The sequence below is a fragment of the Acanthochromis polyacanthus genome, chromosome 15 (assembly GCF_021347895.1).
Source record: "Acanthochromis polyacanthus isolate Apoly-LR-REF ecotype Palm Island chromosome 15, KAUST_Apoly_ChrSc, whole genome shotgun sequence".
Classification (NCBI taxonomy): Eukaryota; Metazoa; Chordata; class Actinopteri; family Pomacentridae; genus Acanthochromis; species Acanthochromis polyacanthus.
In genome coordinates, this window is record NC_067127.1 from 14,973,432 (window position 1) to 14,996,336 (window position 22,905).

The 22,905-nt window shown below is 39.6% G+C and overlaps 2 protein-coding genes across 8 annotated transcripts in view; both read left to right on the forward strand.

Annotated features, from left to right (window-relative positions):
• Positions 1-11,937, forward strand: part of pde10a (phosphodiesterase 10A) — a 63,845-nt gene extending 51,908 nt beyond the window's left edge. For all 7 annotated transcript variants that reach the window (XM_051959810.1, XM_051959811.1, XM_022192345.2 and 4 more), the window contains 14 exons: positions 265-323; positions 557-608; positions 1,251-1,393; positions 1,721-1,813; positions 2,099-2,285; positions 3,434-3,576; positions 3,877-3,960; positions 4,053-4,203; positions 4,302-4,457; positions 5,997-6,169; positions 6,320-6,431; positions 6,653-6,733; positions 7,904-7,992; positions 9,544-11,937. In XM_051959810.1, the coding sequence (XP_051815770.1) occupies positions 265-323; positions 557-608; positions 1,251-1,393; positions 1,721-1,813; positions 2,099-2,285; positions 3,434-3,576; positions 3,877-3,960; positions 4,053-4,203; positions 4,302-4,457; positions 5,997-6,169; positions 6,320-6,431; positions 6,653-6,733; positions 7,904-7,992; positions 9,544-9,643 (1,623 nt within the window). In that variant the 3' untranslated portion in view covers positions 9,644-11,937. The remainder of the gene's footprint in view (positions 1-264; positions 324-556; positions 609-1,250; positions 1,394-1,720; positions 1,814-2,098; positions 2,286-3,433; positions 3,577-3,876; positions 3,961-4,052; positions 4,204-4,301; positions 4,458-5,996; positions 6,170-6,319; positions 6,432-6,652; positions 6,734-7,903; positions 7,993-9,543) is intronic.
• A 3,264-nt stretch (positions 11,938-15,201) lies between these two features.
• On the forward strand, positions 15,202-21,970 carry LOC110949978 (uncharacterized protein C6orf118). The gene is made up of 10 exons (XM_051960317.1): positions 15,202-15,434; positions 15,742-16,331; positions 16,516-16,638; positions 17,244-17,303; positions 17,802-17,926; positions 18,031-18,092; positions 18,376-18,560; positions 18,775-18,828; positions 18,959-19,020; positions 19,114-21,970. The coding sequence occupies exons 2-10, from the start codon at positions 15,744-15,746 to the stop codon at positions 19,160-19,162; spliced, it is 1,308 nt and encodes a 435-aa protein (XP_051816277.1). The 5' UTR covers positions 15,202-15,434; positions 15,742-15,743; the 3' UTR covers positions 19,163-21,970.
• Positions 21,971-22,905: the final 935 nt, after the last annotated feature.

Sequence of the window (22,905 nt, forward strand, 5' to 3'; positions counted from 1 at the left end):
ATAACACCTCAGAGAAGCAACGTCCCACAGCGGCGCCGGCCACAATGGACCTCTGAGCCTCAGCGAGCGGTGCAGCTCTGCAGCGCTCCTGGGTTACCGCTAAGACACTCTGTTGCTGCTCAGAGTCCTGAAGGTGGCCCACAGCCAAGTGTGTAGATAGCAAGCGGGTTTGTTTGCGGTGCATGCAGGATGCTGAATGTGTTCTCTGGGAAATATTTGATATGTCTGTGTGCCTGATCATGACCTATTTTTCTTTGTTGCTAGGTGTGCAGAGGCCTCGCCAAACAGACTGAGCTCAATGACTTCCTACTCGATGTGTCAAAGTAAGACCTGCTCCGAGGGCAGTTTCCCTCACACAGAATAAATACTGATGTTCTCAGTTTAGTGTGACAAATTTAAGATATGGCAGGGAAAAGGTTAAATACAACTTTGTGCTCACACAGCAGATGAAATTGCTACATTTTAGGCAGCTTAGCCTTCATGTCTTGAATGTGAACGTCATCAGAGCTTCCCATTTGTCAAACATCTCAATGCATCATTTCTTCTTTTCGCACAGAACATACTTTGATAACATTGTGGCAATAGATTCTCTACTTGAACATATTATGGTGAGTGGGATTTCTGCAAGTACGTGTTCATTCACATTGTCTTCAAGGCTACACATCCTACGAGTGTTTGTTATTATGTTATTACGTGTTTTAAAAAAAGATAGCAATGCTGTATTAATACAGATACTCAAACTGCTAATATTTCCTCATAGTATTTGGCATTTATTGTAGAATATATTGTCAGCCATAGTACTTTTCATAATAGTTATTCACCATTAATCAGTTATTCATTATAAATATAATAGATACTGTGCACAGCTATAATAAATACATGTATAAACTTAAAGGGTCAACATAAGAATGTCTAAATCTAAAACAGATGTGAATTGGGTGAGAGTAAAACGTGATTTTCCTGTTTCTTTTCCAGAAACCCACTTCTTTCTTTGTGTGTTTTTGGTTGCCTTGTGGCTCTGGTGTCATCTGTTTCAAACACTAAAGTGAACTGAGATGACCTATAGTTAAACTGTGTGTGTTTGTAACTCTTTCCATCTACTTGTTCTATCCAAAACCACTAAAACTGCAGTGATATATCGGACTTAATTCAGTTGCGGGAGTTAGAAATAACCTACCACGGTTTTTTTTGTTGTTCTTCCAAACCCGCAGTATTGCTAATATGGTTCTGTCCCTGGTGTTGTTTTGCAGATATATGCAAAAAACCTGGTGAATGCAGACAGGTGCGCACTCTTCCAGGTAGATCATAACAACAAAGAACTGTACTCTGACCTGTTTGACATTGGGGAAGAGAAAGAAGGCAAACCTGTCTTTAGGAAAACCAAAGAAATTAGGTGTGTAAGATTTCTACTTTCCTTTACAATGTGCTGCTATAAGAGTGTGCTCATTTTACTTTTACACCGTCTCTGCTCCTATTTGATTTTCTACAGTGTCATTGATCAGAAAAAAATGCGTCCAATAATAAGTAAGAAGAAGAACATTCAGTCAAAGAATTGGGGGAAATTCAAATTGATTATGTACCATATTTCCAGTCAAACATGATCACTTTTTTAAATGTCTCACATGGATTTTCATTGTTGATTTAATAATGATTTTGTAAAGCGCACTTTCACTCATCTGCCAGCAAGTTAGCTCCTCTCACTCCTCCTCTTTCTCTACAGGTTTTCTATAGACAAGGGAATAGCTGGCCAAGTGGCTCGGACAGGGGAAGTCTTAAATATCCCAGATGCCTATGCAGATCCACGGTTTAACCGGTAAACAGCCTCTGATATTACTCAGCTTTCCATTATCTTTGCTTAGCGTATTCTTTAAGTTATGCTATGATCTGTCTAAAATATCTGTTTTAGTGTGTTTTTCCTATTCAGGTGTGTTTTGGATTTAAAAAACAACTCTGTACACATTCTACCATTGATTACAAAGACCTTCAGTATACACAATTTATATAGTATTTATATAGTACGTTATGATTGACGATGACGCTCAACATTAACATAATGATCCATGTTAAAGTGATGTTTTATATTTTTTTCCTTTAACAGAGAGGTGGACCTTAAAACTGGCTACACCACGCGGAACATCCTGTGCATGCCCATTGTGAGCAGGGGGACCGTTATAGGTGTGGTGCAGATGGTGAACAAGTTAAGCGGAAGTGCCTTCACTAAAACTGATGAGAACAACTTTAAGATGTTTGCTGTCTTCTGTGCCCTGGCCTTACACTGTGCAAATGTGAGTACATCCCAGTAAAATATGTAAAGGTCTAACTGAGATGCCCCAACGCCAAAAACATTATTTGTTCTTTTCAGGTCTGCCTGAGCGAGTCTGCTCTTTGTCTTCTGCACTGTAGATACATTTTGTGGAGATTACATAATTGGCCTACTTCATGAGCATAAGTACTTGATTCTGACTGGCTTATTTTCAGATAACTGCAACTTTGACGTAATGGCCTCATCCTCATCATCCTAATTCTGTATAATTTATTTTACTGTAAATCCTGACCAGGGACAAAGACTGCAAATTAGCTGAAGCTATTAGCTGAAGCTAGACGTCCTATATACATTCACATTTTCCCGTTGTGGCAGTGTTGTGTGTATCGTCCTTGTTAAATAAACATTTAAAAAAATTATAAAAAATTCACACTCATAGCTGGAGGGCTTGTTGTAGCTGTTAATAGATGGTGGGTTTCCCTGTTTGCGAGAGTAGAAATGAAATTTCTCCAAGACAAAGATAACTCAGTTACTTTTTAATCTGTGCGTTCCCTGAAAATATGAATAAACACAGATAATTACCCCTTACATGGAACACAGACATTTCATGAATCATGCGAACTCTCCAAAGCCTGCATTGTGTGGTCTCTCTGTGAAAAGCCTCTCCTCACTGTGGGGCCTGACTCACCGTCAGCTCGTGCGACAAACTTACGCAGGAGCAGCGTCACAAAGTTGGTTTTAAAATTGATGCGGGATGTTAATATTTTAAGACAAGCAGTCTGCATCCGTCCAGTGACAGGATTTATGCTTCGCTGTAATTTATGCCTCGCGTCTCGAAGGAAACTGACTTTGGCCAGCTCCTGATTCATTGTGATTTATGGTGGAAGGTGTGAGGCCTGGCGCCTGTACCTGACCTGTCTCACTGCTGCTCGTCTGGGACAGGGACAGAGATACAAACCAGATGTGGAGACACTTTTTTTTGGAGACACATAGATAATAACATAACTTTGTCTGACCCTTTTGGAAATTCTTGCAGTAACACTGAGAGAACCTAACAAACATATCATATACAGCATTTCTGTGGCATTTATAGCATCGGAGTGTTCAGCTTCTAATCTGACATTTCAAAAAGTAATTCCTGGTCTGTGATTTCCCCGTTTGTCTCTACAGATGTACCACAGGATCCGGCACTCTGAATGCATTTACAGAGTGACGATGGAAAAACTCTCTTATCACAGCATCTGCACATCAGAAGAGTGGAAGACCCTTACCCAGCTCAACCTCCCTGCACCCATTTATAAAGAGATAGAAACGTGAGTGCACCCTCTCTAGTGCTTCACCTCCTTTTCTGCTTGCGAATTTGCTGCCATGTTAGCTAGAGAGGTTTTCTTCACTACCTCTACCTCTGGATGATGACAGAGTCCAGACCTGGTTTTTGACATTCTGCAAGACAGAGGAATACACAGTGGAAGAAGGGATGGAGTTTCTGGATGTCAACCTGTCAGTTCAACACTCTCAGACCTGTGAAGTCCTCACATCTGCGTCTCCTCTCTCCCACTTGTTTTGTACATGCTAATCTAAAACTGTCCCCCCATGTCTTCCTCCTCCTCCAGGTTCCACTTTGACATCAACCCCTTCGAGGAGATCTGGCCTGCTGTTTTTATCTACATGGTTCATAACTCCTGTGGAAAGACCAGGTAGAGTGGGAACACCATGACGATGTCAGTGTCAGATCTTCACAGAAATTGTTGTTATTGTGTTCATTTTCTTTCTTTCTTTCTGTGTGCAGCTTTGAGCTGGAGAAGCTGTGCCGGTTCACCATGTCTGTACGGAAGAACTACCGCCGTGTGCCCTACCACAACTGGAAGCATGCAGTGACGGTGGCACACTGTATGTACGCCATCCTACAGAAAACCTCTGAGATGTTCACAGAGCTAGAGGTTTGCTTCTTGTTGGGTCTGCTAGGATAAAAGAAATATGATTGGAGGTCCTTTTGGGATTTCACAATTTTTGTCTATTCACCTACTCTGTTTTGCAGAAGAAGGGTTTGTTGATAGCCTGTCTGTGCCATGATCTGGACCATCGAGGGTACAGCAACGCGTACCTGCAGAAGTTCGACCATCCACTGGCTGCTCTGTACTCCACCTCCACCATGGAGCAGCACCACTTCTCTCAGACCGTCTCCATCCTGCAGGTAGCGCTCCACTATGCAGAACTACTGCACAACTAAAGTCAACATTTTCATTTTTTAATTTATTTTTTAATTCAAATATTTAGCATGAAATACTGTAACCTTTTATATTTCAAGCAGCATGTCTATAACTTTTCTAAAGAACACAGGCAGCCAAAGAATAGAGATAGTGGAAGAATCATTGAAATGTCCAAATGATTGAATTTCACAGGATGTGCCAAATAATGCCATATGTTAACAAACTCCATCAGCAAAGCAGAAAGCAGTCTGGAGCCCACCAATGAAGACATGTGGCTACTTATGGTACATAGCTGATGTCATCTAAACATAAAACAGTAGAATAGTGTTCTGAGTTTGTCACACCACAGAAAACTGTGTTGTCAACCTCCCAGATAAATTGGAATGAATAAAAAAACATCCTTCTGTATAAAATTTGGTTTCAAAATAATTGAAAAAGTAAGTAGTATTCTCTGAAATGTTGGGAGCATGTCTGCCGAAGACATCACGGCAACAGTGCAAACAGACCCGCGTTTGTTTTAACCAGATCAATTAAATGTGAAATCACACACAGGGAATAGTGCACAGGGAATGGTTCTGTTATTTTGCAATAATAAACTAGTATAATAAACTATCCACATAAGGCAACTTGCACTAATTGGTGGCCTTTGTACTGTTGATGATGGCACCGGATGTCGGTGATGTAGGAGCGAGATAGTCAGTTCGGCCCCAAACACCAGCGACAGCACATTGTCAGCGAGTGTCACCTGTCTGTAATCAAAGTCAGTAAATCTACCTGGTGTTTAATGGTCACTGTAGAGGTGAGTGTTACTCAGGTCTCCATTAGTGTGGCTCTTCATGAAAACAATCTTCAAAGGAAATTTAAATTTGGGACACTGAGCCGTTCTGCAAATGTTTTCACCCAGGGAAAATGTATAGCGAGCCAGCAAACTCAAGGCTGTAATGAGTGTAGTAACTTGTGATCAAACAGGAGAACCATGGATGCCACTGCACCCTTTTTTAAAAATAATATTTTAGTGTTGGAGGGAGGTTTTAGGCAAAGTTAGGCTTCATTGTGTCACTGAGCCATGATTTCTGATACTCCCAAAAAATCCTGAACACTAGAATGAGCAGTTTAACCGTCCAACTGTACATTTTAGTACAACATAGAGTCTTAGAGAGTGTTTTCACATATTTTCAGCAGTTGTTTTCTAGTCTATTGGGCATAATGTGTTTAGGAGCATATCGTTAAATGTCCTTTACACACACACACTCAGAACTGTATGACCATCAGATGCTTTAATTTACTTTACAGGAGAAATACTTGAACAAAACAATCTTAGAAAACTAATGCTTACACACGCATTGTCAGTTATAAATCTGTTGAAAGAACTGTATTATTTAGTTCTGATCATTCTCTTCTGTAACGTCTGGGATCTGCTGGCCTGAGATGAACTTGAGATTACAACCTGTTGTAGTCTAGCTGAGCTGAACGCCTCATAAGTGGAGCTTTTGCTTTTTTATTGATCTCTTTGTTTCTCATAGCTGGAAGGGCACAATATTTTCTCCAACCTGAATTCCAGCGAGTACGAGCAGGTGCTGGAGATCATCCGAAAGGCCATCATCGCCACGGACCTCGCCCTGTACTTCAACAACCACCAGCAGCTGTCGGAGCTGCTCAGCTCCGGTGTGCTGGACTTCAACAACCACTCGCACAGGTCAGACCATGGCTCACACTGGTGCTCAGGTCAGGTCTGGATTCAAACCAGCTCTCATACCAGCGAATACAGAGAAAAGCAAACCTGGCGTGCATGAACAGCACTTTGAGTTTCTCCACATGGATATAACGAGGCTTTGCTCCCCTTCAGGGACCGTGTGATTGGTCTGATGATGACAGCATGTGACCTGTGTTCTGTTACCAAGCAATGGCCAATCACACGACTCACAGCCAACGACATCTATGCTGAGTTCTGGGCTGAGGTACAGTTGGATACTGTTAGCGCGTAAACACTTTTAGTGTCCTGATCTTGCCTCCAGCATATCAGTGATACATCTGTTATCGCTTGTATATGTTGCCACAACTTTGCATGTCTTATTTGTAAGGCAAAAAATAGTGTTTTCAAACAGTCACGAGATTCCCCAGAGTATAAAATAAAAGGCAAGTTATCTTGTTTTTTGGGTTTTTTTTTTTACCTCTGCAGGGAGATGAAATGAAGAAGATTGGGATGCAGCCGATCCCTATGATGGACAGAGACAAGAAGGATGAGGTTCCCCAAGGCCAAGTACGTCCAGCACATTTACATGGGATGATAGAAGTTCCCAGAAGAAGAGTTTAAGGAGAAATTAAACTTAAATGGCAAGAGCTGAAAGAGTGCTGGAAAATCCTGTTTAATAGTTAAAATCAAGGATTGCATAATAACCAATGCTGCTAAAGATGAAAATAAAAATAGAATGCATTTTAGTAAAGCTTTACTCAGCTTGAATGAACCTACTGTGCAAGCAGACACTCTGCTGTGGGTGTGGGTAGTTTCAAAAACTATTGCACTGGGGGTGTAATTAGCCAAAGAAACTGAAAACACTCATACAGGTCTGCAGGGTCATTAAAGTAACTCGATTAATATACAAAATATGACTAAAACAGTGACCCGAAGAATTCACGGCACTGCAAGTCCCTGAATATTGGTACCCAAGTTACAGACACAATTATCAAATCATGCTCTACTGATATCATTATTCTTATTCATAATAATAATGATAGTAGTAGTAGGAGGATTTTTGTGACAAAATGTTCAATCCTAACCTTTGAAGCCACAGCTTTTAAAATTAGACTGTGTTAACTTTCACTGTAAGGTTTGAGACACTTTTTTGAATATGGAAAAGGGAAGAAATCCAATTTAATCACCACCTCAAATTTTCAACAACTTCACAAACACAACATCAAGATCGCATTTCATTCAGTTTTGCATGTGCTGGCTTTGTGTCCACTCCTTGTAGTCTTTTTTTATTTATTTGTTGTTGTTTAGACACTTCCTTCAATAGTCACTGGTCACAAATCAGGTGTTATCGACACACCACAGACTGCAGCGAAAAATTATTTTTACTATTAATTAATTTATTTAAAAATTGACCATGTACAATATTAAACATAAATGTTGCCATTTGATATATTGCACCAGAGTTAGCTTTAAACTAATTTCCATCTGCAGTCCCTTGGCAGGTCTCAATAAAAACATCCCAATATTAAAATGTCACAAAAAAGCTGGACTTTAAAATACAAATAACACATAAAACACTGCAGACACAAACACACACTCTTTTCAAAGCACACCCGGACATACACTCACACACAAATGCAAATTAAAATGCCAATTTGTGTTGCAGTATTGATTGTTCTTTTAATGTTTAGAAAGCTATACTACTGCATAATTGGTTTCGGTTTCTCTTTGTTTAAGGTGGGATTCTACAATGCTGTTGCAATTCCGTGTTACACGACACTATCAGAGCTTTTCCCTCCATCCAGTCCTCTTTTGAAAGCCTGCAAGTAAGTTATTCAAAACCTCAGATTTTCTCGGGTTCAGAGACCTTAAGAATGAAAAAAAAAACTAAATAATTGTTTTATTTATAGATTTTTTTTTTAAAGCTCAAAAACAAAAGAGTCAAAAGTTCCATTACGCAGTATTGTCATGCTGACTTCCCATCAGCTGGGATCAATAAACACACTGACATGAGCTGTGCAACAAGTGGTCTGTGAGCTGGCCTTGTGTGACCAGCAGCAACCGGCCAGACAAATAAGATTAGAGGTGATAAGGAGTGTGTGTGTATAGGCACACATTCCAAACATTCTACTGAAAATACAAAAATATATATATATATTAAACATGCTGCATTCATATTGGCCAATGTGTGCCTTAATGTTCTGTACACATAATCAGATAAAAACAAATTTGATATGAAATAATATGAAAATACTAACAGAAAACAGTCCTGACTTGTTGCATCGGTGTGTGTGTGTGTGTGTGTGTGCTGTGATATTGTGTGTCTGGCATGTCTGCTTTCTCATTCGATAAGAGCGTATTTACGGTTGTACTTTGTGGTTTTTGAGCGGGATCGTGTTGCAAACTTGCGTGACCCTTCTGCAGCTTTTTTAAAATGTGTCCTTGATCTGTGGGGAATGCAAACAAAGTGAGCAGTGTAATATTTAAGCCCCGGCTGTACGTCAGCACGGCGCTCTTGGTGGGCAGCAGGCCTAGACCCTGTGGAGCCCTGCTGCTTGTTGTGGGATCTGTCAAAGATGTGTAAACTGCATCAGGTCTGGCTAATTGAATAGAATGGCAGCAAAGGGCGGCACTTTATGCACTCATATGTCAGGCTGGATTATAGCGTAGAGGAGAGAGGTTACCTTCGTGACAACAGGAGCTGATGCGAGCGCTGCTGCAGATGACTAATGAATTACACGGGAGCAGCCCGGCTGTGGTGACGTCGGTTTGGCCATTGTTCATTTTAGCACCAGTCTTCAGAGTTGCATTTTTATTAACTTAGTAAAATTCAATATATTTTGCTAAATTTTGCTTTAACACAGTTTAAAATGGTTGAATACCAGTTTGGAATGTTGATTGTTGCTGTTTGTTAATATGGACCTTCTCAGAAATCATAATTTGATTATATAAATACGTGGTTCTTCTTGTATTTGTGGCTTAATTCCTGCATTTTTTTATTTTAATTTCTGACTGTCATTTACAATTTTCTGTTCATACCATTGTTGATATTTCATGCACACCCTTGTGGCAGCACAGTGCTATAAAGTTGTGTGCTCACTGTAGCTGTTGTATTTAAATAAGCAGCAGTTAGAAATGCAACAAGCTTGCATCTGATTATGGCTTAATCAAATTATAACATCATAAATAATGTAAAATTACCTGATCATTTTGTTCGCATGGTGTTTTTTTGTGGAAATAAATGTCCCATTAGTGAAGTTACAGTGTTTCTAATTCCTGTCAGCATTGTTTTATACTCCTATTTCTTATTTGTAAACCCTGTTTTTGCAGTAATAAATTAAGAATTGTTAGTTTGAACTTGATCCTTGTGTTTGCAGGGAGAACCTGGGCCAGTGGGAGAAAATAGCGCGGGGAGAGGTGGAGGACGTTGTGCCCAGCCGGCCTTGTGATTCAGGCCCTGTCAAGGTGGACAACTGACTACCAAAGGAGTTGCTGACCCGCCAAAGGAATGCAACCTGAATCCTGCCATGGACCTGGAAATTCGACAGGGGAAGGAACCCACAGCCTGTGTCAGCAGGAGACGGATTAGCTAAAAGACGACTTGACTTTGTAAACACACAGTTACCTCATTGGGTGACGGAGGTGTCAACACTGATGGTTTCACCGATCCCAGAGACTGACAGGCAGTCGTGGGGATGGACTTCAACCCATCACCCTGCGTCCAGTCAGCTTGGGAATTAATTTGGTAGAATGAACTTGTGCCGTTTTGGTTGTTTTATTTTGGCTTTTTTAAAATGTTTTACGATTTTTCTTTATTTGAGCTGATTCCATTATGGTCTTGTATTTGCAGAGGCCTTACTCTGAACCTTTCACAAGCTAAGATATGTGAAACCTTCTTTTCAGTTCAGGCTTTTTTCTTTGTTTTTATTTTGAAATGGTACTGTTTGCCTTCTGTGGTAGGTTTATTGTACGCGCACTACTTCAGCAAGGTATTCCCAGAGACAGAAGGAATGTGTAGAGCAGATGTATGGTGTAGTGCCACCTTATTGAGAAGGTGGACTTTAGAATGTTTTTTATTTACTTTTTGAGCAAAAATCCTTTGCAGTACTTGAATACAGACATACAGCCTATTCTATGTGGAGATTGCAGAAATCCCCCGCAGCATATTCTACAAACGTGGATGAACTGTGAGTTAGATAAAGTCGACACTTGTGAATACAGTCACAATGTTTCTGCCTGAAGTTGAGCCCACAGCCCATCACCCCCCAGCATGTAGGAACCTGCTGCATAGTGCATCCACATCTTTCTGATGAACAGATCCGATTCTAGGTAGTGATCCTAATGCAGGGGTCAGGAAAAACAAGAACAAGACACATCAGTCATTCTTTGTAAGCCAAGACTGCATACTGCTTAATTTCCACACCACTCTCACATTATGAGTTATTTTGCACACCAAATTACATTAAGTATCGCGATAGATGATAGCCTATATGGGTGTGACAACTTTTTTTGAAAAAGGCGGGTGTTCTTGCAGGATTAAAGCGGTAGTGTGAAAAATTTATGACACTGAAGTCAACAACAAACAACACTTTGCTTCTTATTTTTCCAAAAATGTCCAACGTGTTAAGCTAAAGTAAAAAATATGTCTATCTCTGGGATTGCAGATTGCAGATTGCAACTCAAGAATGTTTGACTTTTGGCCGGTGTGTGACTGAAGTTTCCCCTCACATCCATGACCCGTCAAAGGAATGAAACACCGTCCTTTACGCTCATTCTCCAACGTCATGCTAGGGGGTACATTTGGACTCTTTCAAATGAGTTTCCAAGGTCTTCCAAAAGGCAAATTATTTTGTCTGAAACTGTCATTCCAGTGGACAATGTCCCTCCAAGACTGACATTGCCGCTCAGATAATTTGTTGTGCGACTGGTACTGTGCCCCCCCCCCCCCCCCCCCCCCCCCCCCCCCCCAGTGTTGTGAATGTACATTTTGATGAATGTTTTTGTTGGTTGCAGATTCTCGGTGGTGGCATGTGGGTTAGTGTGCCATCAGTTTCCACGATGTGCTCTGTCTTACTTTTCAGAATTGCTTCCAGTAAGCTTCAACCAAGAGCAACAATTAGCATGCACCTACACTGAAGTTCCTATATAATTTTGCATATATGGTAATAGGTGTATACTGTGTACAATCTAGGAATTAGTTTGTACAGACTGAGATGTATGCTCTGATGGTGCTAAACTGAATGGCAGTCGTGCACTTTCTGACTGGGTGTGTACACTATGTGTGCGTGTGTGTGTGTGTGTGTGTGTGTGTGTGTGTGTGTGTGTGTGTGTGTGTGTGTGTGTGTGTGTGTGTGTGTGTGTGTGTGTGTGTGTGTGTGTGTGTGAAAGCTTTTGACTGTCTCTTTCCCCACTCCAACTCCACCTGACAACATGGTAAAGTCACTGCACTGTCCCTCTACTTTTCAGCACCAATTATATCCCATTGTCTGCACTATGTTTAGCTTATGATCTTTATCATTATTATTATTATTATTATTATTATTGCTATTATTACTATTGTTATTTTCTTAATTAGAGTTAAATTTAAATTAACTTATATTTTTTATACAAAGAAAAATAATGTTGGCCTTTTTGTTTTGTACAAAGTAAACATTAAGATAAATTAAACGGTCTAGACATGTTACTGTTACCCAGAATAACTGAGGAATGTCTCAACTGTAAATGTAAGAGCAGTAGCCCAAATGACTTTTATTAAATACCTGAAAAATAAATCTCTGTGCCACATCATTCTTTATGTTGCTGTTAATGGATGCCATTTTAATGACGTAGCTGCTGAGTGTTGGGTGACAATGCATCATTCTTAAATGGCCAGCATGTTTTTCCACTTAAGGTAAATGGATCCAATTTTAGACTCTTCAACAGTTGTCTGACACATTTTCTTGAAATTCTGAGTAAAATTGGTCACAGACTTTGCGGCTGGTAAATTACTAGCAGTGGTGAGAACATCTTCCCTTGACTTCTTGGACAAACTTTAGATAGGTGACAAAATGAAGCAAAAAAAAAAACTATATCAGATGTCTTAGTAGAATATTGGACCCCCACATAATGTCAGAACATCTTCAGTGCACCTCAGCATTCTTTTTAAGGGGACAAGTGGACCCAAACCGTGCGATCAAATGCGACCCACAGCATAACAGAACCTCTGTATTCTCTCACAGTCGGGTCGAGGGTTCAGGTTTTTCCTTTAATTTGTCACCTGTCACTATAAAACTCTGTTTATTGTACAGTCACCATTTATACTTCCACTCTACTGAATTCTGCATGACATGTAATGGCATTCTTCATGTCTTCTCAGACACCCAGAGAAATGAAAGAACATGAAAAAAGCGTCTGCATAACTGCGGATAGTGTCGGAGTTTCACATGTTTGTTTTCGTGGCTTGTATGGATCTGGAAGGTGTCTTCATGAAACCTCTCTTGGACTTCTGGTAGTATATAAACATCTGTTATCGTCTTTGAATATATATTATGAATTGTAGTGAAAGGGTTTGCAGCACAGGGTCTAAATAATCCTGTAAAATAATAATTTAAAAAAAAAATCTACCTCAGCTCTTATTGCTCAGGCAGTCAAAACTATTCTGACGCTGGGGTTAGAGGGCAATTTTAAACTTATCCAGATGGAGTGAAAAGGGTGAAAGATGACATACCAGAGTCCTCAAACATTCCCAGATAACATCTCATTAAAAAAATGCTCACATCATTTAATCTTCTTGCATTAAAATTACAAGAGTGATCATTTAAATTTTAAAAAACTACAAAAACACTGCCTAATGTAAAACATTTATTCTGTTCTGTGCAATGTTAAAACCTGTCAGTAGACTGGCATTGTATAATCGCTATCATCAGCAACATCGTCAGTTGGAAGTGGACTCCTGAGAGCGGTCACGCATCTTTCTTTGCATTCTTTTATTTAAATGGGCACAAGAATGTAAATGAATGCAGACTCCACTGTATGACACTACTAGTTTCAGTGAAGCATAACATGTTACTCTCTCTGCTCATGTTCAGATTTGCCATCTGGGTGCTTTCCTATTCTGGTCATTGAAGCCCTGAGGCCCAGTTTCACTCTCCTTTTCCTCCTCTCTCCCTTTTGCACTTCAGGCTACCCTCAAGATTCTGTGTTTACTTGCACACATTGACCCAATTATTGCAAATATCCAGATTAAAATGGTAGTTTGATGGAAGTATTCATAAAGGTTTTGCAGTATCCAGAAGTTTGGTTGTAGTCTGTGTAGGATTTGTGACAGCCTGCAAAAAAACATGAGTGTCGCAAAATAAGAAAATATTGAAAAACGCGACATGCTGAAGTGCTTTCTTTGTTTACATGTTAGTGAAATTATAGTCTGCACATCTCTTATTTGCAGTTTTAACCAGGTTGCGTAGCATTTCTCCTCTTCGTGGCTAAATTCAAAACGCAAAAGCTTGTCAGATGGCGGTTGGATAAGGCAGCAAAATATAAAGGATAAGCTCCAGTGAGCTGGGATTTTGGGTTTAAAGTAGTCCTTGCTTTTACTTATTGAATTTTCAAGCTGCTTTGCTGTAAATCAAACGCTGATGTTCACTTTACACATGGTCAGCTGCCTCCCTACTTGCTATCGCAGTACACTCTCTGTCCCAGGGGTAACTCAAATGTGTCCCTTTTCTGGTGTTTGTTTCTTTGTTTCATGTTTCATTACAGGAAAACATGAAAACTGAAAAATTATCATCAGCTGAGGGTATTAGGCTCACTGTTTGAGTTCAATTTGGATTCCAAAATTAACTTACACTAAAGACTGTTTTCCTCCTGCAAATCATGTGCACATGTTTTGGTATTGACCGTCTGTTGGTGGCTTTTGGAAGAGCTTTTTAACACACAACACACAGACTGAATGTCAGATTGAACTGCATCACAACAGAAGAGAGAGAAAGAAAAGAGGATTACGGGCACAATTCCTAAGATCCATATTCAAAAGAAAAACTACGCATGCAGTGCGAATGCTTACATTTTGGTTACATTGTAAATCAGACCTAAGACACACTCACATTTCAAGCACCACAAATCCTGGAGCTGAACCTCCAAAAAAGTCCACTCAGCCAGCCGGTCCTGAGATTTACTGATCAGATAATAAAATAAAATAATCAATAAAACATTCATCATCCTCAGACCAGCTGTGCTCTCCAATCACTAATCAGAGTCAACCAGATTATTACATTAACAAAAAAAAATGCTTATCTGGAATAGTTCAGGGATCAAACCGTGGCACTAAATCATGAATATAAATTATCAGAATATCTCTTTACCATCAGAAATGCAAAGTAGGGACAGACTGAGATCACAGATAAAAGATGGCACGAGAAGCAGTGACTGCTGACAAAAGAGAGAGATTGTAGAGACATCTTAAAATGTGATAAATACAATAATATAGGAGAGGAATTTCACCTGTAAATCCACAAACAACAGAACGACATCCAGCATACCTAGCCACGCAATATGTGACTCCATCCAAGATGAGCTACATAATTAAAACATTAAACAGAACATGACATTTATATGGACATACCTATTCATACATATGGGAAAAAACACATATCAACAGTGTTTTTTGTTTACCAATCTCAGCTTCTTTTGTGTCTTTGTGTTGACTTTTATTATTTGAGACAAATAGAAACACACACACACACACACACACACACACACACACACACACACACACACAAATATATATATATATATATATATATATATATATATATTAAGGAGTGTGTTGCAAGGATCTAATTGGCATATAAATCTAGGACCTTCTTTTGTTTCGTTATGTTTGTTTGTCTGCTCATTTGTTTTGTTCTGTCTTGTCTTGTCCTGTTGTTTTGGTGTGTTTTCCAGTTTTCAACAATTCTGAACTTCGTAGATTTTGGGTAGGTTCTGTTATATTGCTTGTAATTTTAATGCTTCAAGTTTCTATAAACATGAACTTACCTGCTGTTTTCAATATAACAAATGTATATGTTTTCGTTGTAAAGTACTGTCTTAACTGTACCTGAACTTTACCTATTTGTCTGTTTCAAGTCTGACCCTTGAAAGTCCCGCATCCGATTATTAAGGAGACCCTGAACGCAACGTAACCCCTCCCCGTTTTAGTCTCCATGCCAACCGAGTGAAGCTCCGAGCAGCGGCCAAGAAAAAGTTAGTTTTTGTCGTGATTCCGTAAAAAACTACAATTAGGAAACAAGTAAGGTTATTTTTTAGTCTTCCTGTGTGTCTGCTTTGTTCTCAAGCTTCAACATAATTGAATGTTAAAGCAAAATACTTCCAACTGGCTCTCTGCTAAATGCCTGAGATTGCTGTTAAAATAGTTTCTGTTTGGTTAACAGGACATTCTTGTTCATACAAGCTGAGTTCATGCTTTTTTAAAATTTACTGTTGTTATACTGAAACTCCTTGGATTAATGTTGCAGTGTGAAAATGTAAATTTGTTTTAATGTAGGAAAATGTGTTTTACTGGATTTAAGCTCAGTACATTAAGCATGTTTTTGCAGACATGTCCAACAGCTGTAAGCCAAACTCTCAGAACTATGGGAGCGACATCCACAGTCTGCTGCTGGCTGCTGAAGCTGGGCAGAAGGATGATATCCTGTGCTACTCCTCGGGCCATCTGGGGCCTCGCAGCCTCGATCAGCCTCACAGGGAAACGAAGCAGTTTTTCTGGAGGAGCATAGAAGAAACTCCCCTGGCCCTCCAGCAGGAACTGATAAAGATGTTACCTGGTGTAAAGAAGAGAGAAAAGAAACAGCCTCTGTCAGAGGTCACAGCAGTAGAATCTGGGTCATTGAGATCTAGACAATATCAGGCTGCTGAATGTTCGTCACATGCCGACAGAAAAGAAGATATAAAAGTACCTGAGATACTTTATCCTTCCCCGGTCCAGCTGAGAGCCTGTTCTCAGAAAAAGTCCAGCTCTGAATCTGATCCTGAGCGAAATCATCACTTTTGCTTGAGCCATTCTGACAAAGAAGGCCTGAATAACAAAGACCAGCTAGAGATGAAACAACAAAAGCAAGTCTTAGCCAAGCCGGATCTCTGGCCTGGAATAGATGTTGCTGAAAAGCATGAGAGGAAACTGCAAAAGGTGAGAATGGTCAAACCAACTGTGCTGAAACAAACTAGCCTTGCAATTGTAGTTTTACAGACATCCTAATATAGATTTTTCAAATGCCACCTCAATGCTCCTGAAGACTGCACGAATAATGCACACACTCTAACACCCATTTTAACTTGCTAATGTTCTGTGTGTGTGTTCTCGTCATGTACAGGAGTTGAGTAAGTTGTCAGCGCAGAGCAGGCCCAGCAGAGAGCGCCTTGCGGTATTCAGTGACGTCTTTGATGATGTATGTGAAGGCTCGCCAGTATTTGGACGCATCCTGAGGGAAATTAAGGTTTTTCCATTTCCTCTGTACCCACTAGCACATTTTTAGCATGTGCCGTCAGATGTATTAGTGCCAAGAGAGAGTGAGTCCCTGGTGGAGCGAGCGCAAGTAGAGCAACCACCGGAACCTGGTCGTGGTGCGTCAGGGAGCAGGTCATCAGAGGGCAATGGTTCCATTACTGCTCATTCATGAGAAATGTCTCAGGACCATGCAGGTTCTCTTCTACATTTAATTGCATGCTCACATTGTCAGTAAAGCTGTTTTAGATGTTTGTAATTTTGCATTGGACAATTTGCATTTGTACATTTTGCACAGGAGCAAAACTAAAATTGGCATCAGGACACATACTATTCATGTGTAATTTAACACTATTACCAGTTTTTAGAAACATATCTGGATATTTTATAGAAAAGATCTGCACTTGGAAGTCAGGTTTCTGATTGATGTCTCCAGGTTCCACCATGACTGCAATGCTTGTTGTATTTGTCTATTATAAGACGTTTTTGTAATGAGCAGTAAGCTGAGGTGCATGATTACTCTGCAATTTCTGTCTTTTTTCCTTTTTTTTTTTGCATAAATGAAAAGAGTGAAATAATGTGTTTTTTCTCTTTCAGACGGAGTATGATTTGTATGTCAACCACTTGATGGCTTTCCATTCATCTCCAGACAATATGGTAAAGTAAACTGCCTCTAATGCCTTCAGAACAGATGCTAATATTAGCTAGAAGAAGTCCTGAAACATGGATGTGACTCTCAGGCCTTGTTCCCTACTACAGAGTCCTTTTTGTGTGTCAAGTTTTTAGTACGTTCAGAGTCTGAATGAAAGCCAGCAAATAGCATCTTCTCAAAGACCAAAAGTTGCGGTCATATTCCTAGATTTTTTCATACGTTGTCGTACTGTAACAAAGTTGCACTATTCAGCCACAGTTTAGGGTCTCAAAGGTAACACATAAGTATTAAGAACATCATTAGGATATATTTTGAATGGAAAGATTAAAACTACCTGTATTTCTGACCAGACTCGAAACAGAATGTGTTTACAGAGTTTAGAGAAATGCCCATTCAAGATATTTAAAAGGATGAAACCTCAGTTAGTTCACCAATAGTCACAGAGCAACCATTTCTGAATGTTTTACATTTGTGGCAAATAATGTTTTGCTTTGTTGCTGTAGTTGCTGAATACTTCACTCAAAGATCTTGGGAAGGGCAAATTAAGTAAAATGGAGTTCAATGAAGCTGAAAACGAGGTCTGCAGGCTGGAGGAGGAGGCCAGAAGAGCTCAAGACGAGAATAAACGGTACTGCAAGGATCCGCCTAAAACAAAGCGCTTATTTATGTTTTCATGTTTGTGGCTTCAACATCCTCCTAAATTTAGGCACGGTTGATCTTTTTTAACCTCAGAGTCCAAAATGAATTGCGGAGCCTTCATTGTACTACAAGCCCCGAGCACAGTGACGGGAAAAGTAAGTCTTGAGACTGACTATATTTAATCACTAGCAAACCACATCTGAGCCCTGGCTGTATATCATCCTGCCTGGTGAGCGCACATGCTGACTTTTTAAATATCGTCTCTTACGTGAACAGACTGAACAAATAATCGCTTCATCATGCCAAGATACATAAAGAGTGTGTTGTCCTGTCAGCTGTGGCTGTAGAATGCCTGCAGGAGTGTGTACAGATCAAGTACAGATCCATAGCTATTCACTCCACATTGCAGTAATGCTTGACTTTGTTACGCTTGGACAGATACATCTCTGTCAGGGGAGCAGGACAGCGGACTTGGCATCGTCTGCACCGACAGCGTTCTGTCCAGGAGGCTTCAAGTGTTGAACACGTGGGAGGAGAGCCAACAGTTGGAAGAGGAGATTAAGGAGAAGCTGGTGCCCACTGCTACAACCGCTGTCACTGAAGGATACATCAGAGATCAGAAGGTGGTGGAAGGTTCAACATCTTAGGGTGAAATTGCCACTCAGCCCTCCAAGTGTATGAAGAGCACACTTTGACTTTTACATCACTATGGGCATTAATTTTAGCTTTTCTCTGCCCTAGATATAAAATAAAAGCAGGAAATGTGCAAGGTGAATGCTTCAAGTGCATGTGAATACAGTTTAGTGTTTTCATTTATGTAGTATTTGTTGCTTTCAGGCTGAGATACTGAAACTGATCGCCTCAAATGACCGTTTAAGGACCGTTAGCAAGGCAAGAGAGTTTGACATTTTCACATTTTTTTGTATGACAGATATTGCAGTTTTCAAAGGCTTGTGTTGCTGGGTGATAGTGAGATAGATAGTTATATACATATTTTTTAAATTTCTTGTTTCACTTTAAGGATCTGGAAAACAAGATCAACGTGGTGCTGAACCGAGAAAAAGCAAGCAAGGCCATAAGACGGTATGTGGTGTGGTGCATGTGATACTTGACTGTTAGACCAGTCTTTCTTTCTTTCTTTCTTACTTACATGTCCTTTCCTGTGTTTTATTCCAGGATACTGTGGGAAGAAATATACTGTGATCTAGAAGCACAGAGTGGATAGCTTCATCTGCAAGTAAACCAGGGAGTAATTTGGAGAGACGGACATTTTAAAGACAGTATAACTAAAATGAAGACAGATGTAATTAAATAGATTCAAGCAACTTATAACTATGTGATTATCTTTTCCCGCTCAAACCTTTGAAATTTAGTTCATATAGTGCATTAAAACGTATTCATACCTGTTGGAAATAATCAGTTTTCAGCATTATTTGGAGATAAAATGTTACCTGATCTTCATCTTAGTCAAATGTATAGATAAACACAAAGTGCTATAACTGAAAGCACACAAACGCAGTGCCGCATTTCCTCCGTGGTGTCCTGCCATGGACATCACATTCTTGGTGGTAGATTCATGGGCAGATGTGTGAACCAGCTCCAATGATTCTACGTAGCCTTTAGCCCTCAACTCACTGAACATTTGGTGTCGAAGTCATTTTAGCTGAGCGCCCACTTCTAGGAAGAGCAGCCACAGTACTAACTTATCTTTATTTATGCACCGAATATAGATGTTGTTGACTTCTTAACATTAAATTCTAAGAATATTTTATGTCCCTTTCCAATTTTATGAAAAAATGATCCATTACAATACCTGTATTCAGAAATATCAATAAGAGTTCTATACTCTGCTGTGTAGTTTAATCTGTAATAATGTGTTCTATTTTAAAATATGGTCAAGGGTTTTGTGTCTAAAATTCTAATGAGCAGAGGAACTAGTGTTATGCTAATATATCACTAGTGCTACATATGTCAAATTAATGTAGCGAAGTAAATTTGTAAGTAAATTAATGAGCAGTTATATTGAAAGTGCTTTAGATTCAGTAATCACGTGCACATGTTGGTATTTCATAACAGAGAATGCTGCATTTTAAAGATTCTGCCATCCAGCAGTTAAAGCACAGCTGTGAATTTGACACCTCACATATGTTGTTTTCGTGGCCCACAGTGATCCACTTAGTCTTTGTTGATATGAGCAACGTCCGCCTTAAGGTACAAGTCAAAGAAGTTGTTGTGCGTAGAGCCTGAAGCCGCACAGATGTCAATTTGTTGAGAACAGTTTTTGTTTCAAAGCAGATATTAGGAATTAGAGGTTGTCACAGCCATGTTTTTTTCTGATTTATAGTCCATAACATAAGCCACTTCTGTGATTAGTCATGCTTCTCTTGCTGGACATTAAAAAGGTCAAAAATTTGCAGTTTTCACAGAACTGGGAACACATTTCTCGTCAAACACAAGAGGGCAGCAGAGACATATGAGAAAAGAGTAGTATGTAGTAAATTCAGACATCTGCATTAAAGTACACTACCCTCAGTTAATTTCTTTAGCATTGTTTACCTGTTGTTAGCAGGGGCGGATCCAGATTAATTTTAGTGGGGGGCACAGGGGGGTACAACAGATATTTTGAGGGGGCCACCAAAAAGTTGTAAGAAAAAATGAAAGCTGCTGCCAACCTCTCGCTTTTACAAAGTATTTTTCATGTATTTTTTTTTTGGCTCTTTAACCCATTGGGAAAGCTGTATATGACCTTTTCATTTTGAACTGTTAACATTCAAATTATGATGGACTTGTTTCCTTGTTTATGTGAATTACAGCATCATTAGCTGCAGCATCTGCCTGTTATGTAAAACTAGTAAGCTCAGCGTCAGAATCCTCAGGGCAATTAAGTGACAAATATTGTGCAAGAAAAGCATTATATACAACCCTATCAATTTCCACTTCTTAGAATGTTTACTGACAATTATCACACCTAAAATAAGAAATAATATTCTCTACTTTTAGCAACTAGTTCTCAACTGTAAACCAGAAACATCATAGGGTTCTGTATGCTAATCAGTCTAAATCAAAATGAGTACTACCAATACACAGAGAACAACAACAATCTGTACCCTTGATCTGTGGTAAAATAATCTTAAATGTTCTGTGCAGTAATGTAAATTTTAAAATACAACAGAATACAGTAAGTAGCACTAGTAAACCTGAGAGCAATAATAAACAGTAACAATACTGAATATTCTTAAATCAAATACAATAAAATACAAGAAGCAACACTCAATACATTTAACAATAAACCTGAGAACAATAATAAACCGTAGCAATATTCCATATTCTTCAGTCATTTAATAGTGCACAGCTCAGCAAACATCATAGTGTTCTGTATAGAAATCACAAATTATTTTAAGATCGGCCACCTGATCTCTCATTTTGACCATGAAAACTAAAGGGAAAAAAATCCTGAGCTGTAGAAAATCAGTCTATCAAATTTTATTTTTTCCAAAAATGAATTGGGGTCTATGGAGCAAAAGTTTTTTGGAGCCAACCCTAGCGGACGGCGTGATATTGCAAGTTTTTGACACTTCCGGGTGGGCTTCAATTTTGGAGCCAGATGCTACGTCCATCTTTATATACAGTCTTTGGTAAGACCTCAGCCATTTCAGCACCTGGCCTGAGTTGTCAAAATAATTCTCCAGTCTGTCCAGTAAGATGCCGTGATCCACCGTATCAAAAGCTGAGCTGAGATCCAACAACAACAGAACAGATGACGCCTTTGAGTCAGCAGCTAGAAGGAAATCATTCACCACTTTAGTCAGCGCTGTTTCTGTGGAATGATTTGCCCTAAAAGCTGACTGAAGAGGCTCAAAAAGATTATTTAATGACAAATATTTCAATAGCTGAGTTGAAACCACTTTCTCAAAAACTTTTGACAAAAAAGACAGATTTGAACGAACTAAACACAGACTTTGTGATTTTTCTGCTCACATGTGTCGCTGTAAGCTTACTCTTTCAAATAAATAGCTGCCTAACCCTCTGGAAACCAGCGTTTGTCCTGTTTTTGTGTCGCTCCTCATTGACCCTAGACAGCTAGTAGTAATGTTTTTTGAGCATCACACCATACTATGACGTTTTTACAATGATGGTTCTACTATGGCACCAGTTTGACATGTTCAGGCATTCTATGTGTGAAAACTCAGAGATTTCAGGTATCAGAAGGTGGTTTTCAACTTTCTTTGTTAACTTTCTGCTTCAACTTTAAACTAAATTTACTTCACTAACCCAGCCCTCTGGACTTCCAGTAAGCTGTGTTCCTGCTGGCTGTCCAGGTGGCTGCTTGGTGTTATCAGGAACACCTGAGCAGCTCAGTGTCTTCCTGCTTTATGTCTGCAGTCAAACATTTCCTCTGCTTCTCTTCACTGAACTGGGTTTGGCTCCGTTGCTTTAGTTTGTTCTTTAGGTGTTGGCTTGCAGCTTCCAGCAGTAAAATCATCTTTAATGTGTTTCTTGATGTGTTTTAGGGCTTTGTACTGGACAGTTGTCTTGGTAAATGTGGTTCTTTAGCCACGGTTAGCACATGGTGCTAATGTGTGCAGTGATTAGTGGGTTTGGTGCAGCTGAGTTGTGTCTTTATCTTGGCTGTAGTGAGTCTTTAGAAGTTTTTGGTCAGACACATTCTGTATTCTTGTTTGTGAACCAATGTTGGTTGTCCAGAAGGTAAGAATTCCTGTCCCGATTCTCTGTTTAAAAAGGTTCTCTGGTAGGCTGCAGGAGACTTTAGCGTTTGGGTTGTGCTAGTTTGGTTTTTGTACGATTTCGTCTGAACGACTATCTTGAGGGCCCTCCATGTGGTTTAGTGAGGTTTTCTGTCACAGTTCTATAAAGCAACTTGCAGCTGAACATACTTTGAGAGTTTTTAGGAAGATCTGGAGACCAAACTTTAGAGCAGAAGAAACATTTGTCAGCAGTTTGAGCAGG